This window comes from Pseudochaenichthys georgianus, chromosome 12, assembly GCF_902827115.2.
Source record: "Pseudochaenichthys georgianus chromosome 12, fPseGeo1.2, whole genome shotgun sequence".
In the NCBI taxonomy this organism is placed as follows: Eukaryota; Metazoa; Chordata; class Actinopteri; order Perciformes; family Channichthyidae; genus Pseudochaenichthys; species Pseudochaenichthys georgianus.
This window is the reverse complement of record NC_047514.1, coordinates 23,709,611-23,731,068: the sequence shown is the minus strand read 5'-3', so window position 1 is coordinate 23,731,068 and position 21,458 is coordinate 23,709,611. Positions and strand designations below refer to the sequence as shown.

Genomic DNA, 21,458 nt, shown 5'->3' with positions numbered 1-21,458 from the left:
CGGAGAGTGTTCTGTTCTGTGTTTGTCTGTATCCTTGGAATAAAGGGTTTCTCAAGAGTTATCTGCATTTGGGTCCTGCTTCCTTCACTCATCCGTGACACATACACTGCATACAGGGGGGCGGGGGGGCGGCTATCAGTTTATACATTGATTGCCTTAACCATAAAAAACAATGATGTTTCTGTCTCTGTCGTTGTATTAATTTATACACAGCCAGGAGAGAATACATTTAAATTAAGCTTGAAGAAATAATTCCACAATAGTTATAATGCCTGCTGTGAGATAACAATTCTGCTAAGATCTAAAGAAGTCCTTCATTACCAATACATTATAATGAATTGCCACCAAAGATATTAGCATGTTACTGTTTACTGATTGCCTCAGATACCGTTGCTTAATAATACATCCAACGGGTCAGGTGACGCTCTTCAGCTCCTTGGAGCACAAGTCAAATTCCCTGCCTATTTATTCCCTCGTGTTTGCAGATGTTGGAGACATCGTCCACATATCGCACGCTGTGTGCTAAACATGAGCAGCCTTCGCTCGGCGCTCCTCGGCTACCTATGCGAGGGGAATCCAACAGGGGAATGCCGATGGGTAGAGTGCACCTGGTTAAAAGCCTTCCAATGGGATGATGCCTCGGGCCCTTCTCTGCCTCTCAGCAACACGGCCCAGTGGACATTCAGTCATTTCTCATGTACAGTAAAACATTCCACATCTCTACCAAGGCCACTGGGTAATGGGGAGGAGACGTAGCCCAGGGAAACACACTGATATCACCAGGAGAGGCTGAGGTGAATGTATATGAGGTTAAAACAAAATATCGGAAGCCACTGCCAGAGGATGGAGACAGTGGAAGAGGGTGACACATAGGTGATGGATACAGACACAGGGGCACAAACTGAGTATCGGACAAACACATCTACAAGGAAAAATCCAAGACAGACGGGTACAGATAGTCTAGCCACGACGAATTTCTCTTACCATTGGCGCAGCCCTTGAAGCGGGCCCCTCTGACGGGGCCCTTCATCAGGTCAGCCTTGACACGTGCCTTCAGGCCCATGTTCTCCTTCTGCATGGCGCTCAGAGAATCACTCACCGAGTTCACCATCTTCACCATTTGGATATGACTGTCCGACAGCAGCTGGAACACACATCACAGTTACATGTATTAACAATATAATAACATGTAGTACTAAGGATGTTTACAGTATACAATGTTTTTTATAACCTTCCAGAGATGGATTTCAATTCATTTAACAAAACAGTAAAACAATTATATCAGACAGAGTGTTAAACTTTCACATTATAAGCAGCAATGCATTTCACATTTGTATCTCATTTGTGCAAGACATACTTTCAGACAAATAAAGAAATGTCATCATGGCTAAATAAATATCCTCATATATGAGTCACTTTTTCAGTTGTTGTTGTTGTTGTTATGATGGAGTTGCTCCTCAGAGTACGTCTGATGCCCCGAGTCATTTGGAACTGAACTCTGGGATTTGTATTGTTAACAACTTCTTAGCGTTATCTCAAATGAACATAGGCGTTACAAAAATCAACCATTACGGGAAGCTTAAGGATTATGACTTAAAGATAAGCAATCCAAATACATTTTATTGCAATGGATTTTGTCAGAGTTACATCACATTTGCATAGCAATGCACCTTCAGGGAGGGAATTATATTTCTCGAGAGCTCAAGGATGAACAACTATCTGACAGTTTAGAACACAGCGCCCAAAAACGACATTTAAACAAGGTCACTACAAAACTATCTCACTATGTCCATGTTTGCTTAATGCATGTCTCCTGGATTTGATTCCTTGTTTATAGCTTGTGGAGGCAACAATCCTCAGCAGCAACTCACATTTTGAGCAACCTTGAACATACAAGCAAGGACACTTTTCAGAGTAGATTCCACTGCCTATGCGATGGGAGAAATGACTTTGGGGGGGAAAAGCTGTGTTTATCGAAAATGAAAACCAAGGGCTGCCTCAAAGGAAGTACGTTTATCTAAAAAGTGTTGGTGTTCTATCAGAATGGTACAACTTTATAATTCAGGCTGCAACATTTGGTGAAAAACAAGTAATTGTTATATTTTTTACTGATATTGTAATATGATTGCGATATAAGAGGGAATGATGATATTTGATCTATATTAAAGAGGACATATTACCCTCATTTTCAGGTCATGTATTTTGTGCCTCTACTGTCACATGTCTCCTTGCTTTAATGTTCAAAAAGCTCTTTATTTTTCTCATACTGCCTGTGCTGCAGCACTTATGTTCCCCTTCTGTCTGAAACCAGAGCCCAGTCAGCTCTGATTGGTTAGCTGGCTGCCTCTGTTGTGATTGGTCATCCACTTAGAGATGTTACGGAAGTAAACAAAGGAGAACAAAAGGATTGTAGCGTGTGCAGACCATTCACAGGCAGAAAACCCTAAAGACCACACTACATAAAAGAGCCCCTTTAAGATGATCCTGATTTGCTCTTTTTGGAGGATCTGTCCCAACAAAATAAGTCTCTAGAATTCCATTTGCAGGCGAGTACTTCTTTGCAGAACCACAATACTTCATTCAGATATTTTCATATATTTCCCTTAACCAAACTCTTTATTTACCTAGCTCAGGGTCTAGATCATGTGGTATATAACCACTGGTACAGGAAAGTCCTTTAAGGACCTTCAGAAACAACAAGAGCGCCATATGTAGCAAAGAGACCACATGGTATCCCATAATAAACCCTGGTGAATGCTGGAAGCCTCCACTGGGAGTACTGGTGATGAATGTATGTGTTTGAACTAGCAGAGAGCAGGGTAACCTCTCTCATCCTCTCTCTCTCCTACCTGGAGCCCTCTATCTGTGGCTGTTCAATGCCGAGAGGTCAGTGGGCCAACATCTGATGTGTATACCTTAACTTCCACATACTCACGATGTATCCCATTCATTTTGTGATGCCCCTGTGGGTTCATCTGGAGAGGGTGTGGCTGTTGCTGCATCCAGCCTCCTTGATTGCAGTAGCCTCAGGGCACCTGGGTCTGGTGCCCAGCAGTTATTTAAAGCCTCTGCTCCTCTCTGTCTTCTCCCTGCAGGCACCTCGGTTTTGTTGAGTATGCTATGAGTTTCTTCAGTTGCTTCCCTTTGTGCACTTCAACACTCTCACACTCATACATGTCCAGACAACTCCCTCACCCTGCATTTACACTACTGATACCACTGACATCCACACCTCATGCTTTACTTGTTTTGCACTTAATTAATTTGGCTGATTTCTAATGTTTTGCTTAAATAAACATATTTTGTTAAACGGTGGATATGGTGTGTCTCCTCTTGTTGTGGCCTTTTGAGCCAGGTCATAACAATGTTCTTTTAAAATGTCCTCCACTCTCTCTTCTACACTAAGAAGTGCAGAGCTGAAAGTCATATACTGTGTTCAGGTTGCAGGGACTTCTATTCAAGGCGTGTCTGTGCAGCTATATTCAGGTGTTCAAAGTGAGTTAGACAGAACGCCCGGTGGCCTTTCCCTGGCTGCAATAACTATGCAACACACCTCTGAGGCCACAGCAAGCTGCACTGGCCAATCATATCACCATGGGCACTGGGGCCTTTACCAACAAACAAAGTCATAAAGAACACTAACATATTAAGCAAGGAAAAACCACACACACAACTGAAACACGCTCGCATACACAACGTATATTACACTATTAGGCAAGGCGATTAAAACTTGGGGTCATTTTTATAGAAGATTTCAAAACTTTTAAAAATAATTGAGCCACGCCATTTGATTTTGTTTTAATTTCCAAACTATGGTAACACTGCCTGTTGTTTAAGTGAGAGACAAAACCAGCGCAGTCTTAATGTTCGGTCTTGACTGACACCTCAATTAAGATCACGATGTAATTATCTCTCATTAGGAAGCGTTTGCGTTGGCTCACAAATCAGTCACACCACAGCACTAACACAGGGAGCTTTGTTTTTGTCAGTCAACCTTTAAACCCCAGCAATTTATTTTTCCCATCTGCGGAAGATTCATGAAAGGGTTGAAGCAATTATTTTTTTAACGAGGTACCTTTTTAAAATATATTTCCAAATAATATGTGATACACTTGCATTAAAAACAAAGCAATTTGTCCGGTGATGAGATGTTTCATACATCATGTGGTAAATCCCTTTGGGGTAAAGTCACAGAAAAAAGAGGAGTTTTAAGGGTGGAACCGGAGAGTTTAAAAAGTCTTTCAGTCGCTATCTGCCATTACCACATCTTCACCTCACAGACAGCGGCTGCCCAGTCAACTGGAGCCTGGGGGAGCAAATGAGAGAAGAGAGAGGAGCCATCCAAAAGTCGCCCACTCTTTCCTCTTGACGGCTGTAGCTCTTTGCAAGTTGAAAATAATTTAAACCCTCAAGCACATTTGAAGTATTCCAATGCTTCACTTGTAAAGGTTTGAAATGAAATGAGAGAACTTCAAACATCTGTAGACATGTGCCAATCAGTGCTTTAGGAAGTCAGGAAAACATAATGACGCTTAATGAGGTTACAGCATGGAGTGTACTGCTCTCTTCGTCCCCATGATTTTTATTTTTGGCAGATTTTTTATTCAACTTCTGGGTGGATGATTGTTTTCCCTTTCTCTTTTTCCCTGATACCAAAAAGTTATAGCGGTAGGTTATGTTTTTATAAAAACATATGGATGAAGAAGGTTCACTAAAGATACCATTCATGCCAAACAGAGTGTTCTGTATTCACATACTTCCTCCCTTCCAAAAAGATGTTAATTGACTATAGATAAATACTTGACTTTATTTACTGTACAACAGTCTACGTGTCCTTTTGATTTCTACACATAGAATAGGCCTCTGAAGAAAAGAACCAATTCATTAAAGATGACCTCGATGCTGGACAGAACAGTCACACAAAGGGAATGTGTTCATACTTCATACAGTCTCTGCTCTTTGGTCAGGCTGTTGGTTTGTCTTTGTGGGGTTTGGTAACGGGTAAAGGAATTATTGTCAGTGTTCTAAATTATTAGAAAACAGCAAATGACTGCATGTTTACCAAATTACTGAACTGATCAACGGCTGAACTTTTAGTTTTGCTCACTAACAAGTACACAGAGAACAGAGAATTCACTTAGATAAAGCTATTGTTTACACACTAAACGATAAAGTCCTACTCTATAATGTACAGCACCAATGTATGTGCTTAGTCCCTGATTAAAGAAATTATAAAGAGTTCTAGTTACAACTTTAAGTCATAAGAGAGGCACAGAGCAAGCTTGGCTCATATTCACCATTTACTGCAGGGGTGTCAAACTCAATTTCATCTCGGGCCACATCAGCATTATTGTTGCACTCAAAGGGCCAGTTTTATATATAAGACTATATAAAAATACATTTGTAATATATATAAAATAATGTATTATATGACATGATTGCCTCTGCATTGGATTATTATCAGATATAATAAATAACTACGTCTGAAAGTAGAGGTCTGGGGCACATAATTGCAAGTCTCTTCAGTGCGCATGTCAGAAAATGATTTAAAAAGAAAAGCCACATTATGGAGAAAAAGTCAAAACAAAAAAAAATGAAATTTTGAAAAAAGTGACATTTTGAAAAAAAAGTCAGATTCTAAGGAAAAAAGGCATATTCTGAGATGCATTGTGGGACATTTAGTTTATGGGCAACGTGCTTCTGTAAATCGCAATGTAACCGTAAACATATTATAATCTTTGCAAGCTCTTGTGGGGCCGCATGAAATGAAGTCACGGGCCGGATTTGGCCCCCGGGCCTTGAGTTTGACACCTCTGGTTTAGTGCATTTAGTGCAAGCTGTGAAAGATGAATACACTGTTTGTTTGCACCTGACTAGAGCTCAACTAAACTGAAGAATGCAAGGATTGTTTGGGGAGACAGCAGTTCACTTAAAATATATTGAATCAAACCATTGTTGAACACACAAGACTAGTGTGGTTTAATGTACAGTAGGACTTTATTTATTAATTAAATAAAGTGGAGTGGTAGCCCTTTAACATTTAAGTGCACTTCACAGACTGATTGCCTCAGATACTGTTGTTTAATAATACATCCAACGGGTCATGTGAAGCTCTTCAGCTCCTTGGAGCACAAGTCAAATTCCCTGCCTATTTATTCCCTCGTCTTTGCAGATGTTGGAGACATCGTCCACATATCGCACGCTGTGTGCTAAACATGAGCCACATAGTGGCTAATCAAACATTGCTGTTACATTGACCGGCTGATATGACACATCTTGATTTGCTTCGATAATATAGACATAACAGTCTTAGTCATTTATATTGCAGTACATTGTAAGCAATCACTATAGAACACTTTGGATTTTCCTGGACAACAGCTTATTAATTTCTCCCCTTGAATAGGAGACATTTTTAGTACACAGGCAAGACTTTATTTAAAGTAAATCTATCTGTGTTTAGATTGTTCCGTGGTGTTTCAAAAACAGTTGTTTGGAAAACATTGATGTTCTTTATTCCTTTTAATTGGTGATTGGCTCCCCATGTGCTGAATTAGATGTCCACATTGTATGTATATCCACTCTTGTTGAGGTTGTGAATGTATTTGTTTCATATCCCTGGCTGAAATGCTGCAAAAAAAGCACTCAGTGAATTGTAATTGTTCAGGTCCTCAAAGGACTGTGTGTCGACTACAATTAGGATCTTGAGGCAATATGATTTTCTATTCTCCAGCAGAAAGGCCCGCCCCTAGATTCTTAACAGAGGTTGTGGGTGTCACTAGTCAGAAGACATTAATATTCCAAAGGCATATAATTCATTTTAAACCGTGACCTGTGGTTCAAGGAAATCAGTAAGTCTTGCTCTTCCTCGCAGCCTAGCACTCTTTTTTTGCAAGTGAGACATTGTGCCCAACTGAATGTCAAGTCAGTTGAATATGTGAACTACATTTTATGTCATTTCAGCTTCTGCTATGGGGAATATAGCCTTTCCAAAAAGAATTCCAACACTGAAGGGATGCATGAGTGCAGGTCATAGAACCCCCAGCTAGTCTGCATTATGCATGGTTGACTGCATTGCCTATGCACACGGCTGGTCAGAGCCTAAAAATACATTTATATTTCATAACTCTAACCTTGGATAAAAGTTTGCATTTGTTTCCATGAGAAGCATCAATGGAGACATTACTCGGAGAGCCTAGGACTGTAATAAGAACACTTCACAATGCTTACACCACATGTGTGTGAGAAGGTAAGGCTGGATGAACTTTGGGACTCTGGCAATTCAAATTTTGTTTGGGAAGTTTTTCATGAATTGACATGAACTGTGATCCTGAATTTGAGTTTACTTTCGTAAATAGAGCATTGCCGTTCTGTTTCTGACAACAAACAGGAAAGGAACCAGCACACACTCCTTGTAAATCAATGTTGACATACAAATATGTCACTGACATACGGCAGATGTCCGGATGTTTTTTTGTAAGGTACAGTCTGTGGTTTTAATTCATTTATTCATATTATGTAGAAGTGATGACTACAAAGGGTGCTTTAATGGGATGGCTGTGTGTGTTTTTTGTTTGTTCTAGAATATTAAATATATTTTATTATCTATAATAACATCCCTTTTTTATTACCATTAGAGTAACCTGTACATTGTTCTTTGTCATAGTTTCATTCACATGGTAAAGTCATGCTGAGATTGAACCAATATTGGCTTTAATGTTATTTTTTTCTGTCCATTTACATTTATGGTCTAATATAATTGTTGTATTTGTGCTTTGGCTATACATGTAAAATGTGACTTGCTCTATCGAAATCAGTCGCATTGACCCGAAGACACATTTTGAGTTGTATACACTGATGGAAAGAGGACATTCCTAGCCTTCTAATGATATCAGGATTGTTTTTGTACTCCAAATATTAAGCAAAATATGTCACATATGTCACAGACCGAGTCATCATTTTGAGAAAAAGGCCTTTAAAGCTTCCTCTTCTCTGGAATCCATCGATCCGATTGATTATTAGCGGAGCAAATGATCACAGTAGTACGGAGGGAAAATATTTTCGTTTCGATTACTGGTCTGGGGGAAGCTTGCGAGTGTGTGTGTGTACAGTACGTTTGTGTGTATTTGTGCGTTTGTGTGTATTGTGTTTGTTTCCCGGGGAAAACCCTCACGAGAAACACCGGCTGTTGTTATGCCTGCTGTGACGTTAAGTTACTCCGTTCTCCGCTTGTAATTATGCCGTCACAAGCTTCAAAGTTCTATTTATCATCTGAATTTGCCGAAACAATTTTAATATTCTGAAAGCCAAGACTTTGTTTAATTGAACCTGCCGTGTTATCTACTATGATTACTATACGCCTTACATTCATAATTTCAGCCGGAGGGAGGGGAAGCAGCGCTGCGGAACAGCAGGGTGCGAGTGAGAGGTGTCGTCTTCCCTTTACAAGCTTCAGAAATGTATTTATCGTGTGATTTTGGAAATAAAAGTTTCATATTCTGAAAGCCAAGACTTTGTTTATTTAAAATCAAACAAAAATCCACGTTTATTTTGAAATGAGCCGTTGCGACTTCCGACTGATTTCGATAGAGTGGGTTACAAATGTCATGTTACTAAAGCCTTTTTAATTTAATTATTAATTATTAATAGTTGATCAACTACTTTTTGTTGTTAATGTAATTGGATTTTCTGACAATATTCAACCTGCATGATGAAAAAATTACAGCACTAAATAAAGGTACTTGATATCTCTATCCCTCTTTTTGGTACATAACTTGGTCAGGTCAGGTTGTATTTACTGTAGAAGTCAGGCTGGGTTGTTTTCAGTAGCATTCATTCATTTGAGATCAAGACATGAAAAGTGCCCCAGGGATCAACTCTCGGGCCTCTTACTTTCAGAGGTAACTGAAGGAGAAAATACAATGCCAGTATCATAACAAAACGTTTGATTTACACTAACAGCAGGCTGCACCATGTCCATAACCCTGAAAGCTAAGTATCAGTTAAATGTATTGTTGATTTACTTTATTTTAGAGGTCCCATCAGTTTGTACTGTTTTATTTGAGGCTGGAAGCAGTGACTGTAAAAAAAAAAGTTGGGTTGTGCAAAATCCTCACCGATCGCTCCTAAAGTCACTGAAATAAGACGTCCCTGCTTATCTCCGTGTGGGCATGTGAAAGGGTTTCTCTCTGAGGGAAACTGTTCTTGAGGGGGCTGCAGCACACAGAGCCGTTACTAACACAGGCACAGTCAGCCCAGTGTCATCGTATAAATCTGGAGTCATTGCCACAGATGGCCTATAAATCATGCAGTCACAGCACGGTGTCAGGCAGAAACAGCGGATGTGCATTGTGCACGTCACCACATGCCTAGCCTCCAAAGAGGGCATCAATCACCTGTATTGTCTGGGTTGCCAGCACCACCTTCACCTACTGTAGCCCAAGAGACCACTATGCCACCTACACCAAAGAACCCAGGGAGTGTTGATGAACATTTTTGAAGTGGACAAACCCTGGTACAACATGTTCATGTCAGTCGATAAGGTCATTTGGGCTCAAAAACACTTTTTTCTCATTGACTTACAATGGCTGAAATATGTTACAGCATTACTACGTCTAAAGCTGTCCCAATACAAATATTTCGTATGTCAATATTTCAATATATGTAATATAATGATTGTTACAATACAAATCTGAATAATATCATTTTTTGTTTGAATTAATTTCATTTTTGAGCAGTCGCATGTTGTGACGTGTGTGTGTGTGTGTGTGACGTATGAGGTTAAGGACACAAGTTCCCTCGCTTTTCTTTGCATACAAGTGATTCAGCTATTGTATTACAATAATTAGCAGTAATGGATGCGGCGATTTTTAAAACGTTTAAGGCATCTACTTCTGCGCTAAGTAGGACACTGGTTCATAATATTGTAGCGTGTTCAAGTAACCAAGGGATATAGTTATCAATTAAGTATAAGATGTGCACAGTTATGATGATAGTTTTACAGATGTAATGCACTGTTGGGGGTAGAGACCGCCCCTTCCATATGAGTGTGTGTGTACGGCGGGCATGAGGCGTGCATGACGGGACAAGATGTGTTCGTATGTGGAAAAGTCATACTCTCAGTGCGGTGAACGCTGGCTTTATTGCTACTGTATCCGTAGCACTCCACGCAATAGTTGGGAACGCTTTCGGGGATAATTAAGCTCAATGATTAAGAAGAAGAAGAAGAAGAAGAAGAAGAAGAAGAAGAAGAAGAAGAAGAAGAAAGAAGAAGAAGAAGAAGAAGAAGAAGAAGAGAAGAAGAAGAAGAAGAAGAAGAAGAAGAGAAGAAGAAAGAAGAAGAAGAAGAAGAAGAAGTAGTGACGTCAGCGGCTTCATTTGCCTAATCCACCCCCAGGGACTTTTTCTGGTGTGAACGCGATCTGTACTTAGTTCATGCGAACTAAAGAGTTCGCATGAACTAAGTTCGCATGAACCTTTGTGGGAAAAGTACCGCAGTGTGAACGCGGCTCATGTGGGGCTCGTACTTACAGCTCAGAAAGATCCCACACTTTGGATTTCCTCTGAGTGAAGTCTGAGGCGTTTTCCAGCTGACGGGTCAAAGCTAATGCAGCGCACACATGGAGTTTTTTTTTTCTTCGACTAATGAAAAATTTATCGACAAATACTTTTTTCGCCAAATAATGATTAATCGACTAATCTCGGGCAGCCCTACAAAAAGTTCAGCCATATCTCTATTTGTATACTCTTTATGCCTTTATTTAAATCTTGAGGGTCTAAAAGTGATATAATGCACACAAAAGCCTATGGAGAGTTAGTTAGTTTCCTTCTTAGTTAGTTATTTTCTGACCTCCTGCTAAATTCTGACCTCCTGGATGGTTCATATCAGATCTGGATATGAACCATCCAGATCTCTCAGGTCTTCAGGGACTGGTCAGCTTTCTGTCCCCAGAGTCAAAACTAAACATGGAGAAGCAGCGTTCAGTTATTATGCTCCAAGTATCTGGAACAAGCTCCCAGAAACCTGCAGGTCCGCTGCAACTCTGACTACTTTTAAATCCAGGCTGAAGACTTTTCTTTTTGTCGCTGCTTTTAATTGAAGTATTCATATCTTAAACTGCACTGTAACTTTTATCCATGTATTCTTTCTTTTAATGTTTATTTTATTAGCTTTTCTTTTTTAATGACTGATTTTAAATGCCATTTTCTTAATGTCTTTCGTTTTTTGTAAAGCACTTTGAATTGCCTTGTGTTGAAAAGTGCTATATAAATAAACTTGCCTTGCCTTAAATCATTTGACTTAGCAGAGACCAAACAAGGTGCTGCTGTGACAGAGGAAATTGAAGGCGGGGCTTAAGGAAAACGTAAAATCACATGCACTACGGGCCCTATGCATGCAGAATATTACCAAAAGATCCTAGGAGGAATTTTGTTCTCTAGAGTCAGGCCATTTTGGCTTCATCTGCCACTTAGAAACTTTAATGGGAATGAGCAGGACCCCGCCTCTACACTTATCCACTTCTCTTTACACATCCATGCCGACAGCACAGCAGCAGGGACAATAACTCGTTCTGCCTCCATTGTACTACCATCAACACCCATGATTGTCTTAGCCCTCCAAGGCAGTGCAAACCCATCCAGCTAGATTTCAAGTGGTTTCTAAACAATGTTGAACCCTGTGCTAAAGAGACTTAAAGAAAGGATTGGCAGAAGCAGAAAACATGCAGTTGTTCGAGCTGTATGGCTGGCAGCTATGAAATCTATTTTCTGCAGAGTACAGAGACTGAGCCTGATGGGCCAAAATTAAAAGAGCAAGAGAGTGAAGATTTTCCACACACATTTAGAAAAATCCATTGTCAATAAATCAATATGGACAGAGCGAAACAAAAGGGGGGTTAATTATGTTTTCCTCCAATGTAGAGTCTGTGTTACACATCTAGGAACACATCATGTTATCTTATTGAGTGTGTGTGAAAGTTGTTCTGTCTTCATTTCCAAACACTAGACTAGAGCTCTTACTCAGTGGAACATGAGCCCTATTTGCACTTTAATCTAGACGTTATTGAGCTTGTACAGTTCAAAGAGAAATGAACATGGTCAAGTTGGAATTGGATTAGTGAATGATGGTGTTTTGCTGTCAGGAAAAGGAAAAGGCCTAAATGAGAATTTCAAGTCCAATTAAGTGTTACACGTAGTTTCACAATCAATAGATATTGATAGGTGCTCCACAATCAGTCCTTTAGCAACTCGGTACAGTACTTACAGGCATGAGTGCAGGAGGGAGTCTTGCACACTGGATTCAGTTCCTCTGTTTACTGCTCAACCAATCACCTGAATGCTCAACTATAACAAACTAATAGAGAAACAAACCACAACATGGAGCATTGTATTTCTTTACTGGATATCTAGTTATGACAAAGGAATTGTCTGCAGGTTATTGGTGCATGACTCTCTGCAAGCCAGAGTCACAGCATTCAAACAGCTGCTAACAAAGTGGTAACCATGGCTATGTGCCAGGATGGGATAGAAACTGAAGGTAACATATGCTCATTATCACAGATTAGTTATAGTGCATGCATTATCAAACACTTACACCAGCAATTGAATATAACATTATACTACTTTACAAGGAGTAAGGAAAAGGTTACTATTGATTCTGTGATTTGCATGTCCTTTTTATAGAATCCTTTGTGTAATATAGGGCTGTCCTCCACTAAAGAAGTTCATAGTTGACAAAACTGAGGAAGGTTTTTTAGAATACATTTTTTTTTTTTCAAACGACAGATCAGTAAAACTGAGCTTGTCCACAAAGCATCATGCGAAAAAACCCATGTTAAATGTTGTGTTAACCAGAAATGTGCTTATGTTTCTTGGAAAATGTTGTGTGTGTGTGTGTGTGTGTGTGTGTGTGTGTGTGTGTGTGTGTGTGTGTGTGTCTCAGGGGTGGGAAGTAGTGGAGTACAAATACTTCGTTACTGAACTGAAGTACATTTTTCTGGCATCAGTAGCCTACTTTGCTCCACTACTTATTTTTACGTTTTGAACTCAAATACCTGTACTTTCTACTTCTCTCATTTCCCAAACAGCTGGTTCCTTTAGTTTGAATGTGTGTTTGGTGGCGTGATCATTATTCTTTAGAGTCATTGCGTGCTTATTGATTTGAACACGATCCGTGTATCCATCACTTCCTGGTCTTCTCTAAAGAAGAGGGACCAATGGAAACGTTGTCACGTTGCCGTTGTTCAGCATGGAAACATTCATTAGCTAACAATGACATTATTGTTCTGTTAATATAAAGGGAGGTCAGGTACTCTTTAAAACAGCTGCTAGTTATGGGTACTTTTTACTGAAGTACATTTCAAAGCCCATACTTCTTTACTTTGACTTGAGTAAAGAAGTTTAGTCAGTACTTCTACTTTACCAGAGTATCTTTAAACACGAGTATCTGTACTTCTACTTGAGTAAAGGATGTGTGTGCTTTTGCCATCTCTGGTGTGTCTCACCTGTATGAGGCGGCCCTGCTCTGTCTGCAGTGTGTTCAGGTCTTGCCCCAGGCTGCCCTGCCCCCTACGCAGGGACTCGTAGTCCATTTTCAGCTGCCCCGCGTGGGCTGACAGCTTGGCCACCTCCTCAGCCAGACTGACGAGAAGAGCCCGGTCCTGGCCTTTCACTGACTTCAGGTCAGAGTCGTGGTCGGATAGCGAGTGCAGCAGTGACGTCTGCACACCCTCCAGGCGCAAAAAGTTACTGTTGTAGTCGGGACAGTTGGGGTCGATGAATATGTTGATGCGAGAGCCGTCGCCTCGCTCGACCGTGACCAGCGCGTTGGCTTCATCCTGATTGGTGGAGATGTGTGGCAGACCATCGGACATGGGCGGGGCCTGGTAGTGATTCATAAAAAGTATGGTGCCAGTTACAGTGACAGCCAGCAGCACAGCCACGAACAGCAGTATGGTGCAGAGCAGGTAGCTGCAGCTCATCCTCTGTGAGAGAAAAGAAGAAGGGAGGAGGAGGAGGAGAAAAGAAGTGTGTGTTAGATCCACGGTTCTGGTCCTGGATGGATATCCTCGTGGATTCATCTTCCTATTATACACACATGCATTTCCAAACATTTGGACTACCTATGTTGCAAATGTATTATCTTTTCAATTTACACACGGCATCTATTGCACGTCTGTCCGTCCTGGGAGAGGGATCCCTCCTCTGTTGCTCTCCCTGAGGTTTCTCCCATTTTTCCCTTTAAACTGGGTTTTCTTTGGAAGTTTTTCCTTGTACGATGTGAGGGTCTAAGGACAGAGGGTGTCGTATTGTCATACTGATATTCTGTACACACTGTGAAGACCACTGAGACAAATGTAACATTTGTGATATTGGGCTATATAAATAAACATTGATTGATTGATTGATTGATTAAAACACCAAGAGTCACGGCAACAACCTGTCTTAGTCAAAAAGTAATGTCTTTCATTCATCATTGGGGATATTTTGAATGCCAGATGCTCAGTACACAGCAATATAAACATAATGCCATCTGTCAGAATGGAGTGTGAATGATTTATGTAGCAGCATAAACTAGATTTATTCAAATGCAATTCCTTTTTAAAACTCCCTGTAGGCCATTAGAGTATTGGAGGTGCAGCAGAGGGAAGACGATGACCTGGGACACCTCTGGTCAAGGCAAACATGTTTCCATGTTTCCATTTCAGGGGCAGAAAGAACAATAAAAACCTGGAACAACAGTAGCCAGGAAGAGAATGTCAAACTGAAGACTCTCAGGCAGCCTATATAATTTAAATGAATGAGCAGAGAGTGGATCCTCTTAGAGGAAAGAGGCAGACCTCTACCAGTAACATGGTCTCCATTAACTGGACTATAAAGGCCTGTAGGATGGCCCTTTATGATCCAGATCCATTTCCCCCACTCAGGTCAAGAAAACTAGCAATGGATATAACATGGCCCATCTATGCATGATTAACAAAGCCTGGCTCCCTACAGTATGAATGACACAGAAACTGCACTGTAGAATGATCTGTGTGTGAGAATATGTGGGCAGGTGGTGTGTGTGTGTGTGTGTGTGTGTGTGTGTGTGTGTGTGTGTGTGTGTGTGTGTGTGTGTGTGTGTGTGTGTGTGTGTTGCCTGTTTTCATATGGAAGTGCAAGTCTGTGCAAGCTCATTAATATGTAAATTGGCCGTACAAGCACAGTGAAGCACACTAATAGACAGCTAATGGTCTGCTTTACAGGAGATGTTTATGGTGTCTTTATTGTGAGGAAAATCAATCGTGTTGTCCGGGAAACTCTCCTATCATCAGTGTTTACCCACAATACAAAAAGTTGTAACTCCCCTGACAACTTGACCGTGAAGGAGCAGAAATGCGGGCTCTGCGGACAATAAGCCTGCATGGCATACATACACTCAATGTATGGGTCCTTTCAGAGGTCTCTAATGGGCACCATTCCAAACCCTCTGGCTTCATTCACAACTCACATGGGCAGACACATATGGAGCCTGGAGCCAGAGCGCACATTTTCAAAGGCCTGATGAGTCCCTGCTGGAATCCTATGCCCTTACGCTCTACCACAAAAGAAGACATTAGCGGTGATTTAAAAAAACGAACCCACAAAACAAACAAGCAAACAGGGACTTTGATTTAAAGACATTTAATTAATTGGATTAAAAAGGTTCAGACTAGATCTGCAGCAATTAGTCGATCGACAAACAAACGATCGCCAACTCATTTTATTATACATTCAATGTAGTTGTTTGTGCAAAAACGGCATAGAACTCTCTGTTTTCAGTTTCAATAGTGTCGGATGTTGAAAGTGAATTGATTAAATGAACGCATTATGTTTTTTCTGCAAGGGCACAGTAAAGTGCCGGCTGTTTTTTGGACACCACTGGCATCTATGAAAGCACTGTCACTGCAAACTGCCCCCAGGCTCTGTTTGTCCAAATGGGTTGAAAACTGCATACACAATCACACAATCACACAGACACACACACACACACACACACACACACACACACACACACACACACACACACACACACACACACACACACACACACACACACACACACACACACACACACACACACACACACACACACACACACACACACACACACACACATTACTCGCTACAGCCCTTTATCTGCCAAAGACTTGCAACAGACATGCAAGCACATGCACATGAAATACATTGCATTACTTTGTCAGACCCTTCCCACTTCTTCCTGGTTTTTCACCCAAATACATCATCACAGAAAAGAGCTCCAGGGAAGTAGTGCCGCACGTAACCTTTATTCTTTGTTCTTACTCAAGGATTTAGACGCTGACATGATGAAATCTCTCTTTGCATTTCCAACAGTGTTTTTCTTTTGTACCCGGAGTATTTTGGTGCAGGTGCTGAGTGATTATAACTGGGCTCTGGTTTTGTGCGTGTGTGCGTGTGTGCGTGTGTGGCAGGGTATCTCTGTGAGCTGTAAATAATGTGTATAATGGCTTCACGCTGCAGAATGGCTGCAGTGTAATATTATAACTGAGCTCCATCGCCAGCGGGCCAACATATCAGTGGGAACCATCATTGGCATGGCGCTAAATATTCATTGCTAGCATACTGATAGTTCATTTAACAGAATATATACACCGTGTCCCGTGATATGCACAGACACACAGAGCCGACAGCTATCGGCTCACTGAAAAACACACAGAGATAAGCAGTGCATGTAATGAAACATTATGCATATATACTGTTACGGCCCGTCTACACAGTAGCGTTACAACAATCTTCCACCGCTTCCAACGCTTCTCTGCCCATTCACTTTGAATGGGGTGACGTCACTTTGCCTCGCTTTTCGCCAAACTGCATTGTGGGGAAGCAAAGCGAAGATTTCCAGGATTTCCAGGATTCAAAAGTTGAGCAATGTTCAACTTTTGAAGCTGAGCTGGAAGCGTCAGCCAATCAAATCCCATTTATGCAAATCTGACAGTACAAGCGCTAGCCAATCAAACCACGTGTATGCTGGGAGAGACATACAGTTCATTTCCTCATATTCCAAACGAGAAGTTACGGTAGCAAATCACCCGGTTCTTTACGACCAGACTATCTACCGGGATACAAACCGGAGGAACCAGGCAAGCAGTGGGGGGAAACTGGTAGGTTTTCGCCTGTTTGGGGAGTTTATATATATATTATATATATATATATATATATTATATATATATTGCCTGCATAAAATCCGCGTTTTTTTTTGCTTTGTATGTCGGGGGCGGGAGATTCATGTGATTGGTTGTTGGTTGCGTTGCTCGCAAAAAATCCCCAAGCTTTCAGACACGCCCAGCTCCAAGATTTTCAATATTTTTTCAAAGCTGCTGTGTGGACGGGCCGTTACAGGTGCATAATGATGTCCCGCAATGTCAACCTTTTAAGCAACAAGGTATAAAGTAGTAATTTATGGTTTGAGGCAGACATTTCTACCAATGGGCTGCCGTATAGCGCAATACACCGAGTCCAGAATGGGACAATTTTCTGCGTGTCATCCCCTCTGTCTCCCCCTTTCAAATGTGTCTCTACCATAACAGTCTTTCTAGCCAGCTCATAGAGTCCTAATAGGAATATACAGTATAAACTGCCAGATTTTAACTTGGATATGTTGGGCAATTTGCAAAACATAAATTTCATTAATTTGTATATGCAGACAATGAGTCAAAAATGGCTTTGCCGATTTGGACAATTTTCAATTTGATGAATTTTAGGTACATTTTAAAGTTAAAGGGGACTCAAAATATGCTTATTGATGCGAAATAATGAGGCTTATGCTTATTGTGCACATTTCCACCATGCAAGTTAGCATTGTGCTGGGGACCCGTACATTTATAACATTACACTTTGGTTTACTACAAACTATAAAGGTACTGGCTTCATAAAAGCGTTTCCGCCGTCATTTGACGCCCTTAGTCAGCTCGGAACGCCCTGAACTCGAGCCGATTGTGTCTAAAAAAAATTAAAATTTGAGAGAAGATCGAGAGTTTCTATCGCTTGAAATGACGAAAAGGAAAAAGGACAAGGACATCCCTCAGTTGGGGGGGCAAAGGAGTCTGGTGGGATTATTTTCACCACCAGTAAAGCGCATTCCTGTGACGGAAAAAACTGAACACTGCCGCATCTTCCAAGGACCATGCCAGGAGGGGAGACGTAAAGAGATAGTATAAGGGACGGCGCAATTAACAATAGTGTGTGTGTGTGCATACGTAAAGAGATAGTATCTATAAGGGACGGCTCAATTCAAAATTCAAGTCACCCCCCACTTATTCTGAGTTCAGGCTGAAATGAAGTCAGAGGGAACGGCTGGAAGCAAGAGAAAGTCAGCATGGCAATAAAGAGTGGAGGTTTTTGTTGCTGCCTTATTAGTTTTTTCTACGGTCAATACAAATAAAACAGCTACCTACTTCATGTCCCAACAGAGAAAAACAATCTCTCAACTCAGCTCCAGAGTTGCAGTAGGGTAATGACATTGAAATGGTACGCCTCTAAACACAGTTATTTTTATTTTTGGGGAAATGAGCCTCTCAATCAGCAGGAGCTCTCTCTGTAATTAGTGGCGGACTTTCAGATCCTCTCATGTCTCTACTCATGCCCTGCCATGCACTTGAGAGAGGACAACAGGGGGATTCTGATGGAAAGATGGAACAAGTTGAGGCAGAGAATGAGAGAGAAGTCTTCCCTATGAAAATGCTGTTTCCCTCCCACACAGCAACATTGGCAGATGGTTCTTGGAACACAGGCTTTGTCTGCTCACTAGATAAGCAGGAAGCCAGCAGGAGTCTTGCATACTCTCCCTGCCTCACTGTATCCCTCTTTAACACAAATATATACACACACAAAATATGCTGGCAGTGATGTATACATAGAAAAAAAAAAGACTAGCGCACATACAAAGGCACCTTTAAAGACCATGTAACAATTTGGAGAACAACGTTTTTTTTTCACCAATTCCATTTTATTCCCTGGCAGCTTGAGAAACACTTTCACATTGGTATTCAATCCATACGTTTTCTTCCTTCCTCCAAAATACACCCATCAAATGCTTCCCCGGTGGAGCCACGATCACGCGGCAGAGTTCAAAGAGTCTGCAGGGCTTAATTCCCTTTAATACTTGTGTTGGGGTACGAGAGCTGAGGTTGTGCCGTTGCTGCTGCGTGGGGGCAACATGTAAGGTGTAATGTGCAATAATCCTACACACTGCCATCAGCAAAGAAGGGGATTGCGATGAAAATGTATGTCAATGATAGCTAATCCCCTCCGCAGGTGAGCATGCCACAATTCAAAGAGTGCCCTGGTTATTATTGGAAGGAAGGTGGGATATGTGCAGTACACAAAGGACATGCCGTGAACAGATTATCTGTACAGCACATTTCATTATATACAGTTGTTCCAATAAATCAAGTGGGGATTTAAAGCTGCAACAATTGTTTCAGTCAATAACTTTGGTCCTTTTTAAGCAAGAAGGACATACATTCACTGCTTTCTGCTTCTCATATCTGAATATGTTCTTCTTGTTAGTCTGCTATGATATCAATTATAATATATGTTGGTGTTTAGCTATTGGTCTGCCCAAACAAGCTATTTGAAGATGTCACATCGACCTTTTCACAATTTGTCGTCAATATTGAATGGGAAAAATAATCAGCAGATGAATGACTGATGAACAAAATGGCAGCCCGACTCAGATTTAAGAAGTATCCAGTTATGAAAAAGTCGATGTTTAGTTTTCAAATGATAATATATTTGTTCTCAACATTGTGATGCATTATTAAGAATAAAGACCACCTATTTTGCTGTAACTTCTTATGTACTTCTGATATAAGCATGTGTGTGTGTGCATGCATATCTGCCTACATGTACACAGTATGTTGTGGGTGGGGGGCCTTACCTTGGCCGGGGTCTCCCTGGCACTTTCTGAGTCTGACCAGCGGTGTTTGAGCTGGGAGGAGCTGGGCACACACTCACAGAAATTCTGCATGGGACAAACAGACAGGGCCACTAGTGTTGGCGTTTGTTCAAGTCACATGTGCAATAAAGCATGCAAGCACATGCACACAAACACACACACAAACACACACACACATGCATGCAAATACAAATTAAAAGGGTTCGAAATTGTAGGAAGAGAACATTTTCTAAGCCAAAAGCCTCAAATCTCTCAAAGTATTGTTGAGAGATAAATGGTGCTGGCACTGATAACCTTCAACCACCCACACAACGCACACTGACATAAACAGATCTGAACCCGGTACATCTCAAAGGTACCATTGAATTGAATAGTACTTACAGGCTCAATGCCTTTCAGTAGAGATATAGTTTTCTGTATACAAAGTTTCCTTGGATGCCAAATGCAAAAGAAAAGAAATCAAGCAATAATGACAGTTCCATTAGATGAGAGTGGGCATATGACATTGTTTGTGGGTGTTTTATACGATATCTGAACATTACATGCTCCATTATATGTGCCTCTTGCGCTCGTGTTCGTCTGGGAGTAGTTTGAGCTGCTGCACGTATAAAAAGCGGAGTAATTATGAAAGTGAGGGGCTTTCTAACGGCTCCGGGAGGGCACGCAGTTCCGTGACCGTAAAGCTCGCTGCTCCCACTGTGGAATTGCTCAATTAGCCTGGGACAATCACACCGACACACACGTGGGCACACAGATGCCTACTTAAGAATGGAAGCGGCAAAACATTAGCAATTGATGCATCAAAATGTGTTCTCCATCCAAGCATTGTGTTAGAAGCCTGTGTATGTGAGTATGAATGTGTGTGACAAACTAAATGTGCTTGTTTACAGTTGCTATGAGACTGCATGTTTCAAAACTAACAACAGGAGCTGCTGAATGTTAAAATAAATCCATTTGGAGGATACTAACACTGGTTTGGTTAACAAGTTAGCAAACAATTGCCTACTTTCACATCCAATAAACATAACGCAACTTTATTTAGTAAAGACATTAATATTACTCTAAAAGAAATCTGGCTTTTTTGTTCAATTTGCTCCACTTTCTTTACCCAGTTAGCCAATTTGTTTCTGACTACCGATTTTTGCAACCTGATCTCACCAGAATGCGTGACTCCACCACGACTCCTTTACACCACAATGCGTGGTGGACTCAAGAACTTTGTTACATTTACGTGTCTGCACCACGCAAACAACCCCAATGTAAAGTGAATGAGGCTCCTTTGTCGTGATGCACACACGCATTTCTACAACGTCCTGCAGTGAGCTTTTATTCTATAAAACGTTTTTAAAATCTACTATAAGCTTGTAGTAACTCACGGGAGGCTTCTTTTATTTTATTTGTATTCATAATAATTTTTATTTTTCGTCAGAATGTATTATGGTGCATTAGTTACGAATTTTTTTTCTCAAAAAACAGTGCATTGTGTGTAATACAACTGTGATTTTTA

General features: G+C 40.9%; 1 protein-coding gene across 3 annotated transcripts in view; it reads right to left on the bottom strand.

The window, feature by feature from the left end:
• The window catches only part of fibcd1b (fibrinogen C domain containing 1b), a 194,916-nt gene that overhangs the window by 110,437 nt on the left and 63,021 nt on the right, over window positions 1–21,458 (bottom strand). For 2 of the 3 annotated variants that reach the window (XM_034096124.1, XM_034096127.1), the window contains 2 exons: window positions 13,500–13,979; window positions 985–1,144 (listed from right to left, as the gene is read on the bottom strand). In XM_034096124.1, the coding sequence (XP_033952015.1) occupies window positions 985–1,144; window positions 13,500–13,979 (640 nt within the window). Of the gene's footprint in view, window positions 1–984; window positions 1,145–13,499; window positions 13,980–19,933; window positions 20,018–21,458 lie in introns of all 3 variants that reach the window. The other variant, XM_034096125.1, reaches the window with a different exon arrangement.